Below are 15977 nucleotides of genomic sequence, written 5' to 3'. Positions count from 1 at the left end.
GGGTTGGACTCTTCCACATTTTCCTCATAATTCAGGAGATAGGAGTTGTTGCCTTACCTGTTAGGTTGGAGAGTTAGTATTTTGGTTTTTCTGTTTCCACAGGTTGAGTGAGGCATGACAGGTTCTCTAATTATAGGTTCACTATATTGCATTTTGCACTTTTATATTGATGCAAGGGTTTGTCCACTTGTTATTTTATTCTATTTATAATTCCAGTGGCTCGACATCAACATTCTGTAACTGTCAGGTTGGGAGTCAATACCACATTACTCATCAAGAGTTAATATTCCTTGGATCTCAGTTTAGGTACAACAATCCTATTGCTCTAATGATAAAATGTGAGACATTGCCTGTACAAATTTGTATTCTTCTAACAGAATTTATATTTTGCCTCTGTGACCAGTCAGTCTTTACCATCCAGGAATTAGATTTCATGTTATCTGGTCAATGAGCATACCTTTCAAGAAGTATTGTTGACCCCACTAATTTACTTATTACTATATCTCATCTTTGCACAGCTCTTTATATCCAGACAACTTTTGTGTGGATCTTACTCACTGTTCCCCTACCTTGTCTATGTGGGTTATAGCTATGGTATAACACTCACCTTCTTCTGTGTGGGTTCTAGCTGTGGTGTAATACTCATCTCTTCTTTCTATGTGGGGTTCTAGCCATGGTATAATACTCACCCTCTTTCTATGTGGGGTTCTAGCTATGGTATAATACTCACCTTCTTTCTATGTGGGGTTCTAGCTATGGTATAATACTCCACCTTCTTTCTATGTGGGGTTCTAGCTATGGTATAATACTCACCTTCTTTCTATGTGGGGTTCTAGCTATGGTATAATACTCCACCTTCTTTCTATGTGGGGTTCTAGCTATGGTATAACACCTTCTTTCTATGTGGGTTCTAGCTATGGTATACTACCACCTTTCTATGTGGGGTTCTAGCTATGGTATAATACTCAACCTTCTTTCTATGTGGGGTTCTAGCTATGGTATAATACTCACCTTCTTTCTATGTGGGGTTCTAGCTATGGTATAATACTCACCTTCTTTCTATGTGGGTTCTAGCCATGGTATAATACTCACCTTCTTTCTCACCCTTCTTCCCATGATATGACAGGTTTTGAGTCTACTAATTTGACCCATCTCAAAAGTGAAGAGGAAGTAATAATGGGAGCTTATATGTGGATGTGGAATGGGGAAACATTGTTGTATGTAGAAAGAATCAGAAAATTGAAATTGCTATGGGCGGTATAGAGAGATATAAAGGCCTAGAGCAAGTGAAATTCATACCAGTGTTTAGATAAGCAGAGAAAAGAAACCTTCACTGGAATAAAGCTCAAATGTGAGAGGAAGTAAGCATTATCAGAAATACATTTTTGATTGTAATCAGTGAGGAACACACATAGTTAGAATGCCACTTGATGTAACCTGAAACTTTGTTGGCCTTCATGTAATCAGTGAGGAACACACATAGATAGAATGTTACTTAATGTAACCTGAAACTTTGTTGGCCCTCATGTAATCAGTGAGGAACACGCATAGATAGAATGTTACTTGATGTAACCTGAAACTTTGTTGGCCTTCATGTGATCAGTGAGGAACACACATAGTCAGAATGTCACTTGATGTAACCTGAAACTTTGTTGGCCCTCATGTAATCAGTGAGGAACACACATAGTTAGAATGCCACTTGATGTAACCTGAAACTTTGTTGGCCTTCATGTAATCAGTGAGGAACACGCATAGATAGAATGTTACTTAATGTAACCTGAAACTTTGTTGGCCCTCATGTAATCAGTGAGGAACACACATAGTTAGAAGGTCACTTGATGTAACCTGAAACTTTGTTGGCCCTCATGTAATCAGTGAGGAACACACATAGTCAGAATGTCACTTGATGTAACCTGAAACTTTGTTGGCCCTCATGTGATCAGTGAGGAACACACATAGTCTGAATGTCACTTGATGTAACCTGAAACTTTGTTGGCCTTCATGTAATCAGTGAGGAACACGCATAGATAGAATGTTACTTGATGTAACCTGAAACTTTGTTGGCCTTCATGTGATCAGTGAGAAACACACATAGTCAGAATGTCACTTGATGTAACCTGAAACTTTGTTGGCCCTCATGTGATCAGTGAGGAACACACATAGTCAGAATGTCACTTGATGTAACCTGAAACTTTGTTGGCCCTCATGTGATCAGTGAGGAACACACATAGTTAGAATGTCACTTGATGTAACCCGAAACTTTGTTGGCCCTCATGTAATCAGTGAGGAACACACATAGTTAGAATGTCACTTGATGTAACCTGAAACTTTGTTGGCTCTCATGTAATCAGTGAGGAACACACACAGTCAGAATGTCACTTGATGTAACCTGAAACTTTTTTGGCCCTCATGTGATCAGTGAGGAACACACATAGTCAGAATGTCACTTGATGTAACCTGAAACTTTGTTGGCCCTCATGTAATCAGTGAGGAACACACATAGTTAGAATGTCACTTGATGTAACCTGAAACTTTGTTGGCTCTCATGTAATCAGTGAGGAACACACACAGTCAGAATGTCACTTGATGTAACCTGAAACTTTTTTGGCCCTCATGTGATCAGTGAGGAACATACATAGTTAGAATGTCACTTGATGTAACCTGAAACTTTGTTGGCCTTCATGTGATCAGTGAGGAACACACATAGTCAGAATGTCACTTGATGTAACCTGAAACTTTGTTGGCCCTCATTTGATTAGTAAGGAACACACATAGTTAGAATGTCACTTGATGTAACCTGAAACTTTGTTGGCCCTCATGTGATTAGTAAGGAACACACATAGTTAGAATGTCACTTGATGTAACCTGAAACTTTGTTGGCCCTCATGTAATCAGTGAAGAACACACACAGTTAGAATGTTACATGATTCAACCTAAAACTTTATTGACTGTCCACACTCCCAGTGCCCAATATATTACTTTTTATAGTATTTTTGATTTAAGGTGCAATAACGTGGAATGAAAGAAGTTGTGAAAACTTACACAGCAGTAAAAAATAAAGCTGTCTGTGATTTTATTTTGTGTTTTTTCAACTTTCACTACACATGATGTTGCTGTAGCTACTGTTAAGATAGAAAGAGGTCTTATTTGTTTTTTTACTTTGATCTTTCTTTATTAACATACCAAGACTGTGTATGAATAAATAAATGATGTATGTAAAACAACACTTACTACTGCTACTCAGAATCTACTTTACTACATTACTCTTTGGACTGATTGTCCAGAATTAAATAATGTAAACAGTTATTGAAATAGTAAAACAGAATAAACTATAATTTATATATGACCTTCTAACTAACTTATGTGACAAAAAGGTTACTTACTACAGCACTAACTTCAGTTTATAGTGAAACAAATCTGTTGAGAAATGGTGTATTTTACTAAAATATATTAATATAAAGATTTCATAATCCTGTACTTCACACTCTGAATTTTCTGGTTATTATAAACAGAATATAATAGGATCTTAAGGTAAACATTGGCAAATAAACATGAATAAATCAGTAAAACATGAAGAATTTTGAGGAGATTTGACTGTGAATGTAACAAATTTATTGATATCTTGGAAAATAAAGAAAGTGGAAGGTTCTTATTTTAAACTCTGGCCCTTCAGTGTCTATAGTTGTTTTTTTTTAATTGTTGGACCTTCTGAAACCCATATAAAGTAAGAAAGAAAATCTAACATGGAGTTTACAAAGAGAGAGAGTGTGTGTTTTCACAAACCATAGAGACATTTGTGATTGTACTTAAAAGTTTCTTTTTTTAAGTTAAATAATTAAAACTTGTATTAAAATTTATATTATAAACTACTACCACTACTAGATAAATTATTCTATTAGTTTCCAGTTATTATATTTTTTTAATATTCAGAAAAGTTAACAACAATATGTTATTTAAATGCATCCAGTTAGAACACAGAGTCCACCAGATACCACTTGTCAATTCATTGGCAGTTAAAGGGAGAGAATACTGGATCAACTTGTTGAGGAAATATTTACTAGAAGCACCTATTGTTACAGTAAGTGTTGGTCTAGAGTGATGTTAAAATTTAACATGTTCTCAATAGAAGTAAGAGAACACTGGATGAACTGGTTAATGAAATCTTTACTAGAAGCACCTTTTGTTACAGTAAGTGTTGGTCTAGAGTGATGTTAAAATTTAACATGTTCTCAATAGAAGTAAGAGAATACTGGATCAACTTGTTAATGAAATATTTACTAATTTTAGGCTTGATATGCTCCTTCATATGTTTGAAATGAAATGTTTCAACTTTCACTGTCTTTCTTCACATCAAAACAAACATGAATCAATAAAGTAGGAGTTTTGAAGTTTGGTGATATTGTCTTTTATTTAACATATTTTAAAATCATACACACTAAGATTTGTGGTTTGTTGATTTAAGATTATTTCTGATTTTATTTCTCATATGATGATAAATGTTATTTCTTATCTTCAATGAAGTTGAAGATCATTTTATATTAAAATAGTAACTACATATTATAAAATTAAGTAATGTACTTGATTTTTAGATAATTGGAGAACCTAGTGCTACTATGTCAGAGGAAATGAGCCAGGAGGAAAAGAAACGTATTACTAAACAGAGTGAGATGCTGAAAGAAGAGGGGTTAAAGAAAAAATCTGAGTTGTTTGCAAGAGCTAAAGAAAGTAATGAGGTTGGTGATTTTATTAACATCTTTTGTCAGAAGCTTATAAGTTGAAAAGCATTATGGAATAAAGACTTTTCTAATTTTAGATTGAACCTCCCCAAGAGGTGATTACTAGTGTGTCTCTTCCGCCAACTTCAGCAATTCAATTTCATCCAATATCTCGAAGTAGCAACCACAACGAAGATGAGTTGGACAACATTCCCAGCTTTAGTCTGAAAGACATGCCTTGTCGCTTCCAGCTGGATGACACTCACACTAACTTTGTCAAGGTGAGAAACATGTTAAATAGTGAATACTATCTCATATGTGATTATGTGTGGGTTGTTTATGTGAGGGATGTGAACTGTGGAATGAACTATTTAAATGGCTTTGATTTCCTTGTGGTCAAATGAATTATTTGTGGTTGCTGAATTATATGAAATAACAATGACTCTCACATTGGTAGTTACATTGTATTCATCTCTTGCCTTTCCTTATGAACATGATACTTTACAATTGCAGCTGTCTGTCTTATGGTATTCTAATTCTAGCAAATTTCCCTGTTGGTAGATGCTGTAGATTAATAGAAGGCTTGCCAGGAAATGCTTTGAAAAATGAAAATCTCTATTCAATTCTAATAGTCTTACCTCTGAAACACTGAAAACATTTCCCTAAACCTTTTTGAATATTCTTGCAAAACATGCATCACTTACCCATAATTCTCTACTTTTGCACCTTCCATGGGACTTGTTGTGTTAATGTCAGATGTTACGTAAGATTCACCTGTAACTTGCGTTTTCTTGTTGACAGTTGTGCTGTTCAATTCACTCAGAGGTTCTTTTTGATGTAGTTATTTTCACTATTATCATATTTTCTTTAACTTAATTGGAGGCTTTACTTGTGCAATTTTTAACTAAGGTATAGAGCCAGTTGTAGTTGTCATTTCAATCTGGTATTCTGTCATGCTTGGGGGAATGCTGATATTTCTATAGAGTATCATGACCATGTGAGCACTCTTGGTGTAATTCTGTTTTCCAGACTGTATTGAGTCTCTAAATTTCCTTTATATCAGTTATGGTACATATTGTTTAGCATGGAACTAGTTCCATTAGATCTGCAATATTTCTCTCTGATTCTTTTGATCTTCTGTTGTTACAAGTGTTTTCCAGAATTACCCTTCTGTATATACTTATTTGATGAGCCACTGACATATACATTCATATGCTTCATATTCCCTTTCATTCTAAAAGTTTGGAGCCTCAGTTTGGTTCTTGAAGTTCTCCCAGATGGTTTATATTTTAATCTTTTATGAGATTTCTACCATTCACATTTTGTTTTAATGAATTCTGAGTTATTCATCTTAACTGTTTAAATCAGGTTGACATTTCTACTTTTATTTATTTCTTATATATCTCGCTTCTGTTGCTGATCGCCACATGTTTCTTTATCTTTCTTGTATATCTCGCTTCTGTTGCTGATCACCACATGTTTCTTTATCTTTCTCATATATCTCACTTCTATTGCTGATCGCCATATGTTCCTTTATCTTTCTTGTATATCTCACTTCTGTTGCTGATCGCCACATGTTTCTTTATCTTTCTTGTATATCTCACTTCTGTTGCTGATCGCCACATGTTCCTTTATCTTTCTGGCTCTAAGATGCTCATTTCTTAATCAGCTGATCTTTCTCTATATGTACCGGTTTCAGTTTTCTGTTCAGAATCAGCAGAAGTTCATTAATGGTTTGGGATCTCAATTTATGACCATCATTCACATCCACTCATACTTTTAGTGTTGAAGTAAGCAAGGTTGGTGTTTCCATGATGATGAGAAAACCCACTTGTAGAGAAAAATATATATGTAAAAATGGCTGGTATGGGTTGAGAATTTGTTTTATATAAAAAACCCATACCAGCTGTTTTTACATACATAAGGTTGATGTTTATGACCCACTGATTATTCTGTTCTGGGTGACTCTTGTTTTGATTTATTCACATAAATTTTGTTTCATCTTTGAATTCCCTGCTTGGTGTTCCTTATCAGTATTTTACAAATACGAAACTTGTCATTATGGGTTTTTACATTTAAAATATAGCTGGTTAATGTCTGTGCCAATTCTCTAAGTAAGAAAAGCTTGTTTATATAGTGATATTTAGAAAATATTGTTTGTTTTTGTGTTGTGTAATTCAGTGTTGAATCCTTCAGAAAATGGTTTGTCATTACCAATTTTCATATATCAAGACGTAGTATTGATTTTGTGTAAAAATTCCATATGCATTTATTAAAATCTTGTGATGAAGAATCTAAAATTTTTTTTTCTGTTTTTGATGAGGCACTGACATAATGGAAAAATATGAAAATGTTTGTTACTATTATGCAGGAAGTTTGGAATTATCAAATTTAGTGCTAGTCTAGGCACTGTTGAGATCAGATTAACCCTTTTGTGACAGGTTCAGTAAATAAACACGAGTCTGTATACACACTTGCATACATTAAGTATTTGTACTAGAAACTTTTGATGCAGTGTATGTATCTTCACAAAGTTTGGTAGACTTCTAGTAAGGATTGCAAGTGTTTTCTACATAAAAATCAGATTTTTTATTTAAGTATGTTTTACTAAAGATTTGTTTATGAAAATATTGAGTCTGTTTTGTTGCTTGCTTTAGTGTTAAGTGATTTTCATGTTATGATTAAAAACAACTTTTCGTAGTCCCAGAAATTTCAAATATTATTTGTGTAACCTATACAACTTCCTGAATACGTTTTCAATTGTTTGTTTTTCAGTAAAACTATATTTTGTCAGTTATTTTTCCTCCCCTAACTATGTGGGGTCTGTAAATTTAACCAATCTCTTGACCACTAAAAAAAATTTGGAAATCAATATAAATTGTTTTTTGTTCTAGAAGAACTGCTAATGACTACTCAAGAACAAAAATGGTTAAATCTTGTAACATTATATATTTATTATTATGTACACCTTCAAGTTGTGCCTTACATAACTTTATTGATGCAGTAAAAGTACACTCATGTTACCACATTTAGTAATATAAAACTGACCTTTAGTCTCTACAAAGTGATTCTCTTTTGGCTGTTGGTTGGTGGATCAATAATATTTTGTAATATGCAGCCATATTTCAATTATTATACATTATATACGTATATAGTTTCTTACCATTTAGAAATATGTTATTGAACTTACTGTTCTATATTTTAAGAAAATGTAAATAAACAAGTAAAACAAACATTTCTCTTCTAGCTACTAACTCTGATATCAACTGCTGCATGTCATTGGTTTCTACGACTTTTAAAATTGTGCACATGGAAGATGTGAAATTAAATTTTTTTTTAGTTTATATATTAGTAGTAAAACATTAAGTAAAATAAAACAAAATCAAAAGGAAGGACTGCATTAAAAACAGCAAATTCAAATCTCTGACTAATGTTAGTTTGTTATAAACAAAAACAAGCTGAAACAAAAAATAAACAATTGTACCAGTTTAAAGGATCCCCAGGATACAGGTTATAATATGGGATATAAAATATACTCTAGGTTTTGGAGGTGACTATGGAAGTAGAACCTACAATCTTAACCTCTGTTTACCAGTCTCACATAAAGAAATAAAATAAAGGAATAGCAATAGAAATCAGGAGAATGAGATGTGGGTCCTCAAGCCCACAACATCCCACATCTCTATCATCCTTCACTGCCTGCTGACAGTTGTGGGAAGGTGACTGATCTCCAAAGTAAAGAATATAAAATAATGAATAAATACAAATACGGTTCTAAGTAAGTTAAATAAACTTACCTGCTGAAGTTAGCATTCCAGACCCTATTATGATGGTTAGGCACTAATTAGTAGTTCAGTAAATGAATTATGCTAGTTGAAGGGTCACAACCAGTTTTTTAAACTAACTAGTATAACTCCCAGTCACCACTGTTGTAACTATCAATATTCATAATCCAAACAAGCCCTGATATTCACATAAAAGTAGTGCCAAGTTGTCTTATGATCCTAGTTACAACTAAAATACTTATCAGAAAGTTTTAGTATAATTTATTTATTTTAATAATTTTATTTCAAGTTTCTGTAGTAAATCCATTGAATATTAATTTTTGTATCAATATTTTAACATTAATGATAAAATATTGTAATTTGTTACAAATTTTGAATAATTTGAAGTTATAATCCTTATAACAGAAAAGTGTAGTACATTACTTTAAAAGAAGGTGAACCATATATTGGAAAAGAAAAATATTTTCTTTTATCAAAAACATTTATGTTGATATCCTTATCAATTATGTTAATTTCTAAATTAAGTAATGTGCTTTTATATTAGATATTGAAGTATTTTCAATTTCTAAATCTACTGGAAATAAATAATGTTATTAACACTATTTAAAATTAGATGTTTGTGATGTCAAAATATTAAGTCTATAGTTTCATATAAATTAGGAACTTAAATTAATAATATTAACAAACAAGAACCTCATATCTTGTTATTTTGCTGAGATGAGGCTTATTTACTAAATCAACACAGTGGCCCCATTCACTTGTTAATATTTTTGGTAACAGTCCCTTATATGCACTTACATCAATGTATGACATGTGAATAACCAGTTTACAGCTTAGAATGTCTCTACCTGTTGGTTTTCTCAGCCATTGTAATCTGTTAAAAGTCTGCCATGTTCTTTTAAATGAACATTTCAAGAAGGTAGACATTAGTTTGCTAGAAGTTTCATATTTTTTTAAAATCTAAATAGAACTTGGTTACTAAGCTTAACAAATTATAGTGGAATTTTGTGGTATCAGTATAGTTATTTATGATTTTTTGGTTATTCAAATGTATATATAATATATAAAAAATTTGTTTGATATCCTCCATGTAAGAAATTTTAAAAGGCTTAGCAATCTGTGTCCAGCAGCAACCAAGTTCAAAGGTTGTAGTGAGAAGAGATAATTGTTTGGTTTTCTTCTTGATTTATTGTTCTAATATTTTAAGAAAAGTAAGTTTAATAATTTATTTCTAAATAGTAAAAATCTGTATACATATATAATGTATAATAATTGCAATGTGACTGTATATTACACAATATTAGTCCACTGAAACACAGCCAAGACAGGGAAGACTAAAGATTAGTTGTATATTATTGGATACATACCATGAGTGTACATGCACCTCTTCAATGAAGATATGTAATGTTATTGACATGACTGGAAGGTCAATATGATAAATAATAATAAATATGCAAAGCATTATGAAATCCAAGCTACTTGGACTAAATATTTGTGTTTTCATGTTATAATATGTAGTCATTCTAGCACCTAAAAAAACATACTTTTTATTTATTTCCTAATTTTAAGTGACAGTTCTTATATAGTTAGAGTATAAAAACAGGTATAAAGTCTTACTGAAAACAAGTGTTTGAAATGTATTTAGGAAGTTTTAGGAGATTACACAAATAATATTTGACATTTTTGGGACAAAGAAAGGTTTTTCTCGTCGTTACATGAAATCATTTTGCAATCAGACTATTAACAAAACAGACTCTGTTTTCACAAACAAATCTTCAGTAAAATAATTCTTTAAAAATCTGATTTTTGAATACAAAATACTTGTAATCTTTACTAAACATCTACCATATTTTGTGAAAATACATGTGCTGTGTCAAACGCTACAGTGCAAATACTTAGCATATGCAAATGTTTAGATGAATTTGTCTATATTATACCATGCCTATAGCAAAAGAGTTGAACCAACATCTCAAAATAAACAAAAGTAAGTTAAATTATTTTTGGTATTTTTAGTTTACACATCAACTTCTGAAGGTAGTCTTTCTACACCTGCACTGCACTGTTTATATTGAGATTTTCTGAATATTACCTGTCATTATGCTCAGAAAATGTTACATATATTTCTGTGTTATCATTTACTTAAATATTGCATATTTTTGAAAACTACAGTTCTTCAAAATTTAATGCTTTTACGTGTAAAAAATGTTTCTTTTGATTGCTTGGTGCTGATAACACATAATGAAAGCTTAAAATCCAGTTATCATGTGACAAGATATTTTATTTGATTTTAAAAAAATAGCTGTTCCTAGTACAACTATACTACTAAAATAATTTTTCTTGTTAGATGTTTGTTCTGATGGACACTAGCAAGGTAACGGTTGATTTACGACTTTATCTCCCTTTGCTGATGGAACTGATTTTAGAATCTCCATTACTTCGTGATAGAAGTAAGTCATACTTAGATACTTTTGTTTTCACCAATGTATCTTGTTCAAGTAATCTCTTCAGATCCACACTGAACACATGTGGAGATCACATTTCGTAAATTTAATGAAACTTGAATTTAAAAACAATCATTTGAAATTTATATGCCATGTAAACCTAGATCAGTATTTGTATGTACCTTTAACTTGATAGCTATAATAGAATCATTTATGTGACACATGCTACTTTTAGTAGAAATAAACAGTTACAAAAAATATGTGGGAATCAGCTATCAGTCATTAGAACTTAACATTTATGTTAATCACATTTTTTTTATAACTAGATATAAGTTACTCTCTAGTTAGTATCCTGTGTTTTCACAGTTGTCAAGGTTTCTTTTATACAGAGAGGCTTACACTCACATACTAAAGGACTTAATTGAATAAGCCACTGCTTCTCAAATAATAGTCTTCCTAACAAAACATTCACACACCCAAATTTCTAGTAATAAAGAGAATATGCCCAGGTCCTTGAATTACTGAAAATGTTGAAAGACAAAATTTATATCATAGTTCTGGAAAAATCCTGAAATTTCAGATGTAATGAAAAATGCTTTATCACATACTTGGTTTCATTCATAAAAACAAATTAAACAAGCAAAAGTTTGAGTAGTGGAAACAGTTTTGTTACATTTTACATTCATGACTATGAATTTTGTTTCTGTGTTTCACGTTATGGGTCAATAAGACCCGACAGGAGCACCTCACAAGATCTAATGTTTTTTATATTTTCTATATGAATTGTGCTTTTCACAAGACCTAAGACTTTATATTTTATGTAGGAACCTTGTGCCTCAAAAGACTGTTTATTTAATTATTTATATTGCATATTAATTTATAGAAGGCATATTCATACAAGAAATAAACGACCTTATAACACCAAAATGTTATTTTTAGTTAACCCTTTCACAACGGGCTCAGTATAATACACACAAGTTCACATACACATTTGCACACATTAAACTTTTCCATTATAACGTTTGATACAGCACGTGTATCTTCACAAAATTTGGTAAACTTTTTAGTAAAATTATTAGTTTACAAAAAAAAATCACTTTTTAATGAAATATTTTTACTAAAGATTTTGTGAAATTAGTCTGTTTTGTTACTAGTCTGAGTGCAAAGTGACTTCATGTTATGCATGATTAAGAAAACAATTCTTCATTTCAAAAATGTTAAATATTATTTGTGTAAACTCTAAAATCTTCTAAATACATTTCACACGTTTGTTTTCAGTAAGACATATTATTTTTTATACTCTAACTGTGTGATGTCTGTCACTTAACCAACCTTGTATCAGTCATTAAAAAATTAGGAAGCAAATATAAATTATGCTGTTTTCATGCTAGAATGACTACATGAAAATTATAGATGAATTATAACATGTTATAATATTATGACATGAAAATACAGATGTTTAGTCTAAGTAACTTAAGTCTGATAAATGCTATTTATGAAAATATATATATTTTATCATATTGACCTTTCAGTCATGCCCAATTAACACTGGATAACTTTTAATGATGTGGTGCACATGCACTCAGGTCACGAACCTAGTAATATAAAAGTGACCTTTAGTCTTTCCTGTCTTGGCTGTGTTTTAGTAGACTAGTATTTTGTAATATACAGTCACATTTCAATTATTATACATTAAAGGTATATATAAAGATTATTACTATTTAGAAATAAATTATTATAAACATTTTTTTTTTAACTATAGAACAGTAAATCAAAAGTAAAGCAAACAGTTATTTCTTTGTACTTAGTTGTTGCTGTTTGTAGGTTGCTAAGCCTTTTAAAATTTCACTGTGGACAATATCAAACAAAATTTGTTTTGAAGTTTTACACATACAGTTGAATAACCAAAAATTCATGAATAACTACACTGATACCATAGAATTTCACTGTAATTTGCTAAGCTTAGTAACTAAGATGTACTTAGATTTTAAAAAATAGGAAACTTTGAGCAGACTAAAGGCAACACTCACCTTATTGAAATCCTGGATCGAAAGAATGTTGTAGCATTTTCACAGATTAAAATGACAGGGTAAACCACCCTGAGGACATTCTAATCTGTTGATTAGTTAGTCACGTGTCATATATTGAAGTAAATGTGTATAAGGAATTGTTTAAAAAAATGGAAGGAGTGAAATGAGGCCATTGTTTGATTCAGTATATAAACTGTATCTCAGCAAAATAAAAATATCTGATGTTCTTATTTTATATTCTAGCTTGATAATATTAGTAAGTCGAATTCCTAATTTGTACGAAACTACAGACTTAAGTATTTTGATGTCACAAAAATCTAATTTTAAACATCTGCATTCAACATACCATATGACTCACTAAAATCTAAATTTAAATACATTCTTTTAATATTTACTTAAAAATTAAGAATTTAATTCATATACAATATTAAAGTTTGAATTATAATCTACAATTTTATTTCAAACTTATTGACATAAATTCATAAAGTAGTAATTCAGTAAAATTTTGATAGTCAACAAAGAAGGTGACACAGCTTTTGAACCCTGACCCATTGCAAAAAGGGTTAATTAAACACTCAAAATTTCACTTTATAGCTTCTTTAAGAGTGTTCATTAAAACACAAACTAAAACTGACAGTACATAGTTTGAAACAGTTACTATGTAAATGATAAAATCATTTAGTTTGTAATATTAAATGTTGTGTAAAGTTTATATCCTGATTAGTTGTTTATAAAATAATATTCTCCAATATAATTACATGAAAGCAGTGTTAGAACAACATGCATTTTGCTGGTCACACTCTTAGGTAGTTACTGTATACACAGGTAGAAAGGGACCAGACCAAGGTATGCTTTCTGCTTTCACTTTATGTTTTAGTCAATGCTCTTGAATAAATTATAAAGTGAAACATTTAGTGTTTAATTAAATGAGACCACAGTTTGGTGTCATATTTCTGGTATTAAAGACCCAGGACTTTTTATATTCCGTGTATGAATTCCAATATGGTACTTCAACTGACTAGGTTATTCTCATTCAGATCTGTTCTCTCTGTGTGAACATTTTCTTTATGCATGCCACAAGCCTTGTGTGCCCTCCCTGTTGTTGGAATTACTGTATTACAACATGTCTCTCAAACAAATCATTTTGTGTCATCTCTTAACTAATAGTATCATGACATGTAATGTATGTGGCTCCCTCTACACTTCTATAGCAAAACTTTATTTCATTTGGCAGTATTTTACTTCAGATATCATTTTTTGTATGCTTTGTGCTTCCCATGTAACAATTGTTTTTTTCACACACAGTGTTTCATTTTTGAGTTTTATACCATGTTATTTTTGTTGCTTTATTTCTGCACTTGACAATGTGGGAATATTATCTTGCGTTATAAATATCACTTCAGTGTCACACCAATAACCAGTGTTTTGTCTCTGCCTCAGGTGCAGTGGTCCAACAGTAGATCTCTTTATTTTTTATGTGTTAGAGGTTCAATGTTACACAGGTCAACTTTTTTCCTCGGACATTGCCCACGTTCCTCCTGTGTTGGGTGAAATTATTCATACTAACAGGGATTTTGATCATTTTTTTTCAACGTTTAAAGTTTGCCATTCTTTCCCAGTTGTAGCCTGAATAATCACCTAGGCCTGATTTGGTCTTCACAGATTTTATATATCAGGTATGTAATTTTATATCCATTTCTTCTATCTCTTATTCACTTCATCCTTTCTAATGACATGAACAGTCTTCTCAACCATTGTTGGTATTTCCTCCTTCCCCTGATATTTGGGTACAAGCAGACCTATTTATCTTGCATTTAAGTGAGTGAATAACATGCCCTACTCAAGAACGTCTAACCAGGATGGCTTTTCTTACCATCATATGGACCAATGTATTTCTAGATGGGTATTTATTGTGTTCATTGTCACCTCTTTGTGGGGTGTCTTCCCAGTCTAATGCTAGTTTTACCCATGCCCAGTATTGTTGCTTTTGTCTAACTAATCTTCTTTGGTATCCTTCTTTCATACATCTCCTGTTGGAAGCTTTCTCTGCATTAGCCCACACATTGTCCTTGACTCTAGTGTTACGTACGTGGTTTCTTTACTGTTGGGACCTAACAGGTGGCTATGCAATATTGGATTGTTTATATTTTGTGCATGAAACTTGTATCTAACAGGACCTGATACTGTTTATATTTTGTGTTGGACTCAAGCCTGTTGCAGACATATTTGATGAATGAAAATGCAAGACTGGAAGGACATGGAAAAGGCCTAGAAGTTGGGTTTGCAAAACTTCTATAAACCCCTAATGAAATTAAGTAAGAAATATTGGTAGAAAGTGAAGAACATGTAGTAAGTAAAGGATAAAATGTTATCTTAAGATAGTATAATTCTTATCATAGATATAACTATATAAGGAAAGATACAACATAAAGCCTGACAAATAAGTAAAAACAACTCAGAATCAAAATACTTTAACCAATGCACAAAGTAATGAAATATAAACCCTATTGTAATAAAAACCTACCAGAAGAATTCTACAAGCATAGAGAGGAAATGCTGCTGTTACTATAGACAAAGATAATGTTGTTTTAAGCTACAAGTCCTAGTTCAAGACAGCCATTATACAAAGCCAAAGACTAACCTAAAAGCTAGCACAAAATAAAATATAAGAAAAAGATAAAAAATAATTTAAAACAACTAAAGCACCTGCAGTACACCTCAGAATAATTTCAAACTTACTTAAAACTCACAAGTAAATCTTTCTGTATCCACAGTAAACTGTAGAGATTCACACTAGATATAAGACAAGTAGAACATCCTTACATATAAAGAAAGCAACCACAAGATATAAGCAGTTTGATGTATTAAACCTGTAATGTAATGTACAACCCTTGAAACACTATAGATTCTCTATTAACAAACAAAATGATAGAACTTTCAAATAATTTGCCTCACTGACATTCTCCAAGATAAAAGTACCCACAACCTAGTCTGATAAAACAATGT

General features: G+C 31.6%; 1 protein-coding gene across 1 annotated transcript in view; it reads left to right on the top strand.

Moving 5' to 3' along the window:
- The first annotated feature begins 1119 nt into the window (after window positions 1–1119).
- Window positions 1120–15977, top strand: part of LOC143228461 (uncharacterized protein C05D11.1-like) — a 32076-nt gene continuing 17218 nt past the window's right edge. Inside the window, exons 1-5 of the mRNA XM_076459716.1 lie at window positions 1120–1217; window positions 3931–4078; window positions 4590–4733; window positions 4814–4996; window positions 10845–10947. Of these exons, the coding sequence (XP_076315831.1) occupies window positions 1120–1217; window positions 3931–4078; window positions 4590–4733; window positions 4814–4996; window positions 10845–10947 (676 nt within the window). The remainder of the gene's footprint in view (window positions 1218–3930; window positions 4079–4589; window positions 4734–4813; window positions 4997–10844; window positions 10948–15977) is intronic.

Source organism: Tachypleus tridentatus, chromosome 10 (assembly GCF_004210375.1).
Source record: "Tachypleus tridentatus isolate NWPU-2018 chromosome 10, ASM421037v1, whole genome shotgun sequence".
Lineage (NCBI taxonomy): Eukaryota > Metazoa > Arthropoda > Merostomata > Xiphosura > Limulidae > Tachypleus > Tachypleus tridentatus.
Note: the sequence above shows the minus strand (reverse complement) of the source record. Positions and strands in the feature narration are given on the sequence as shown.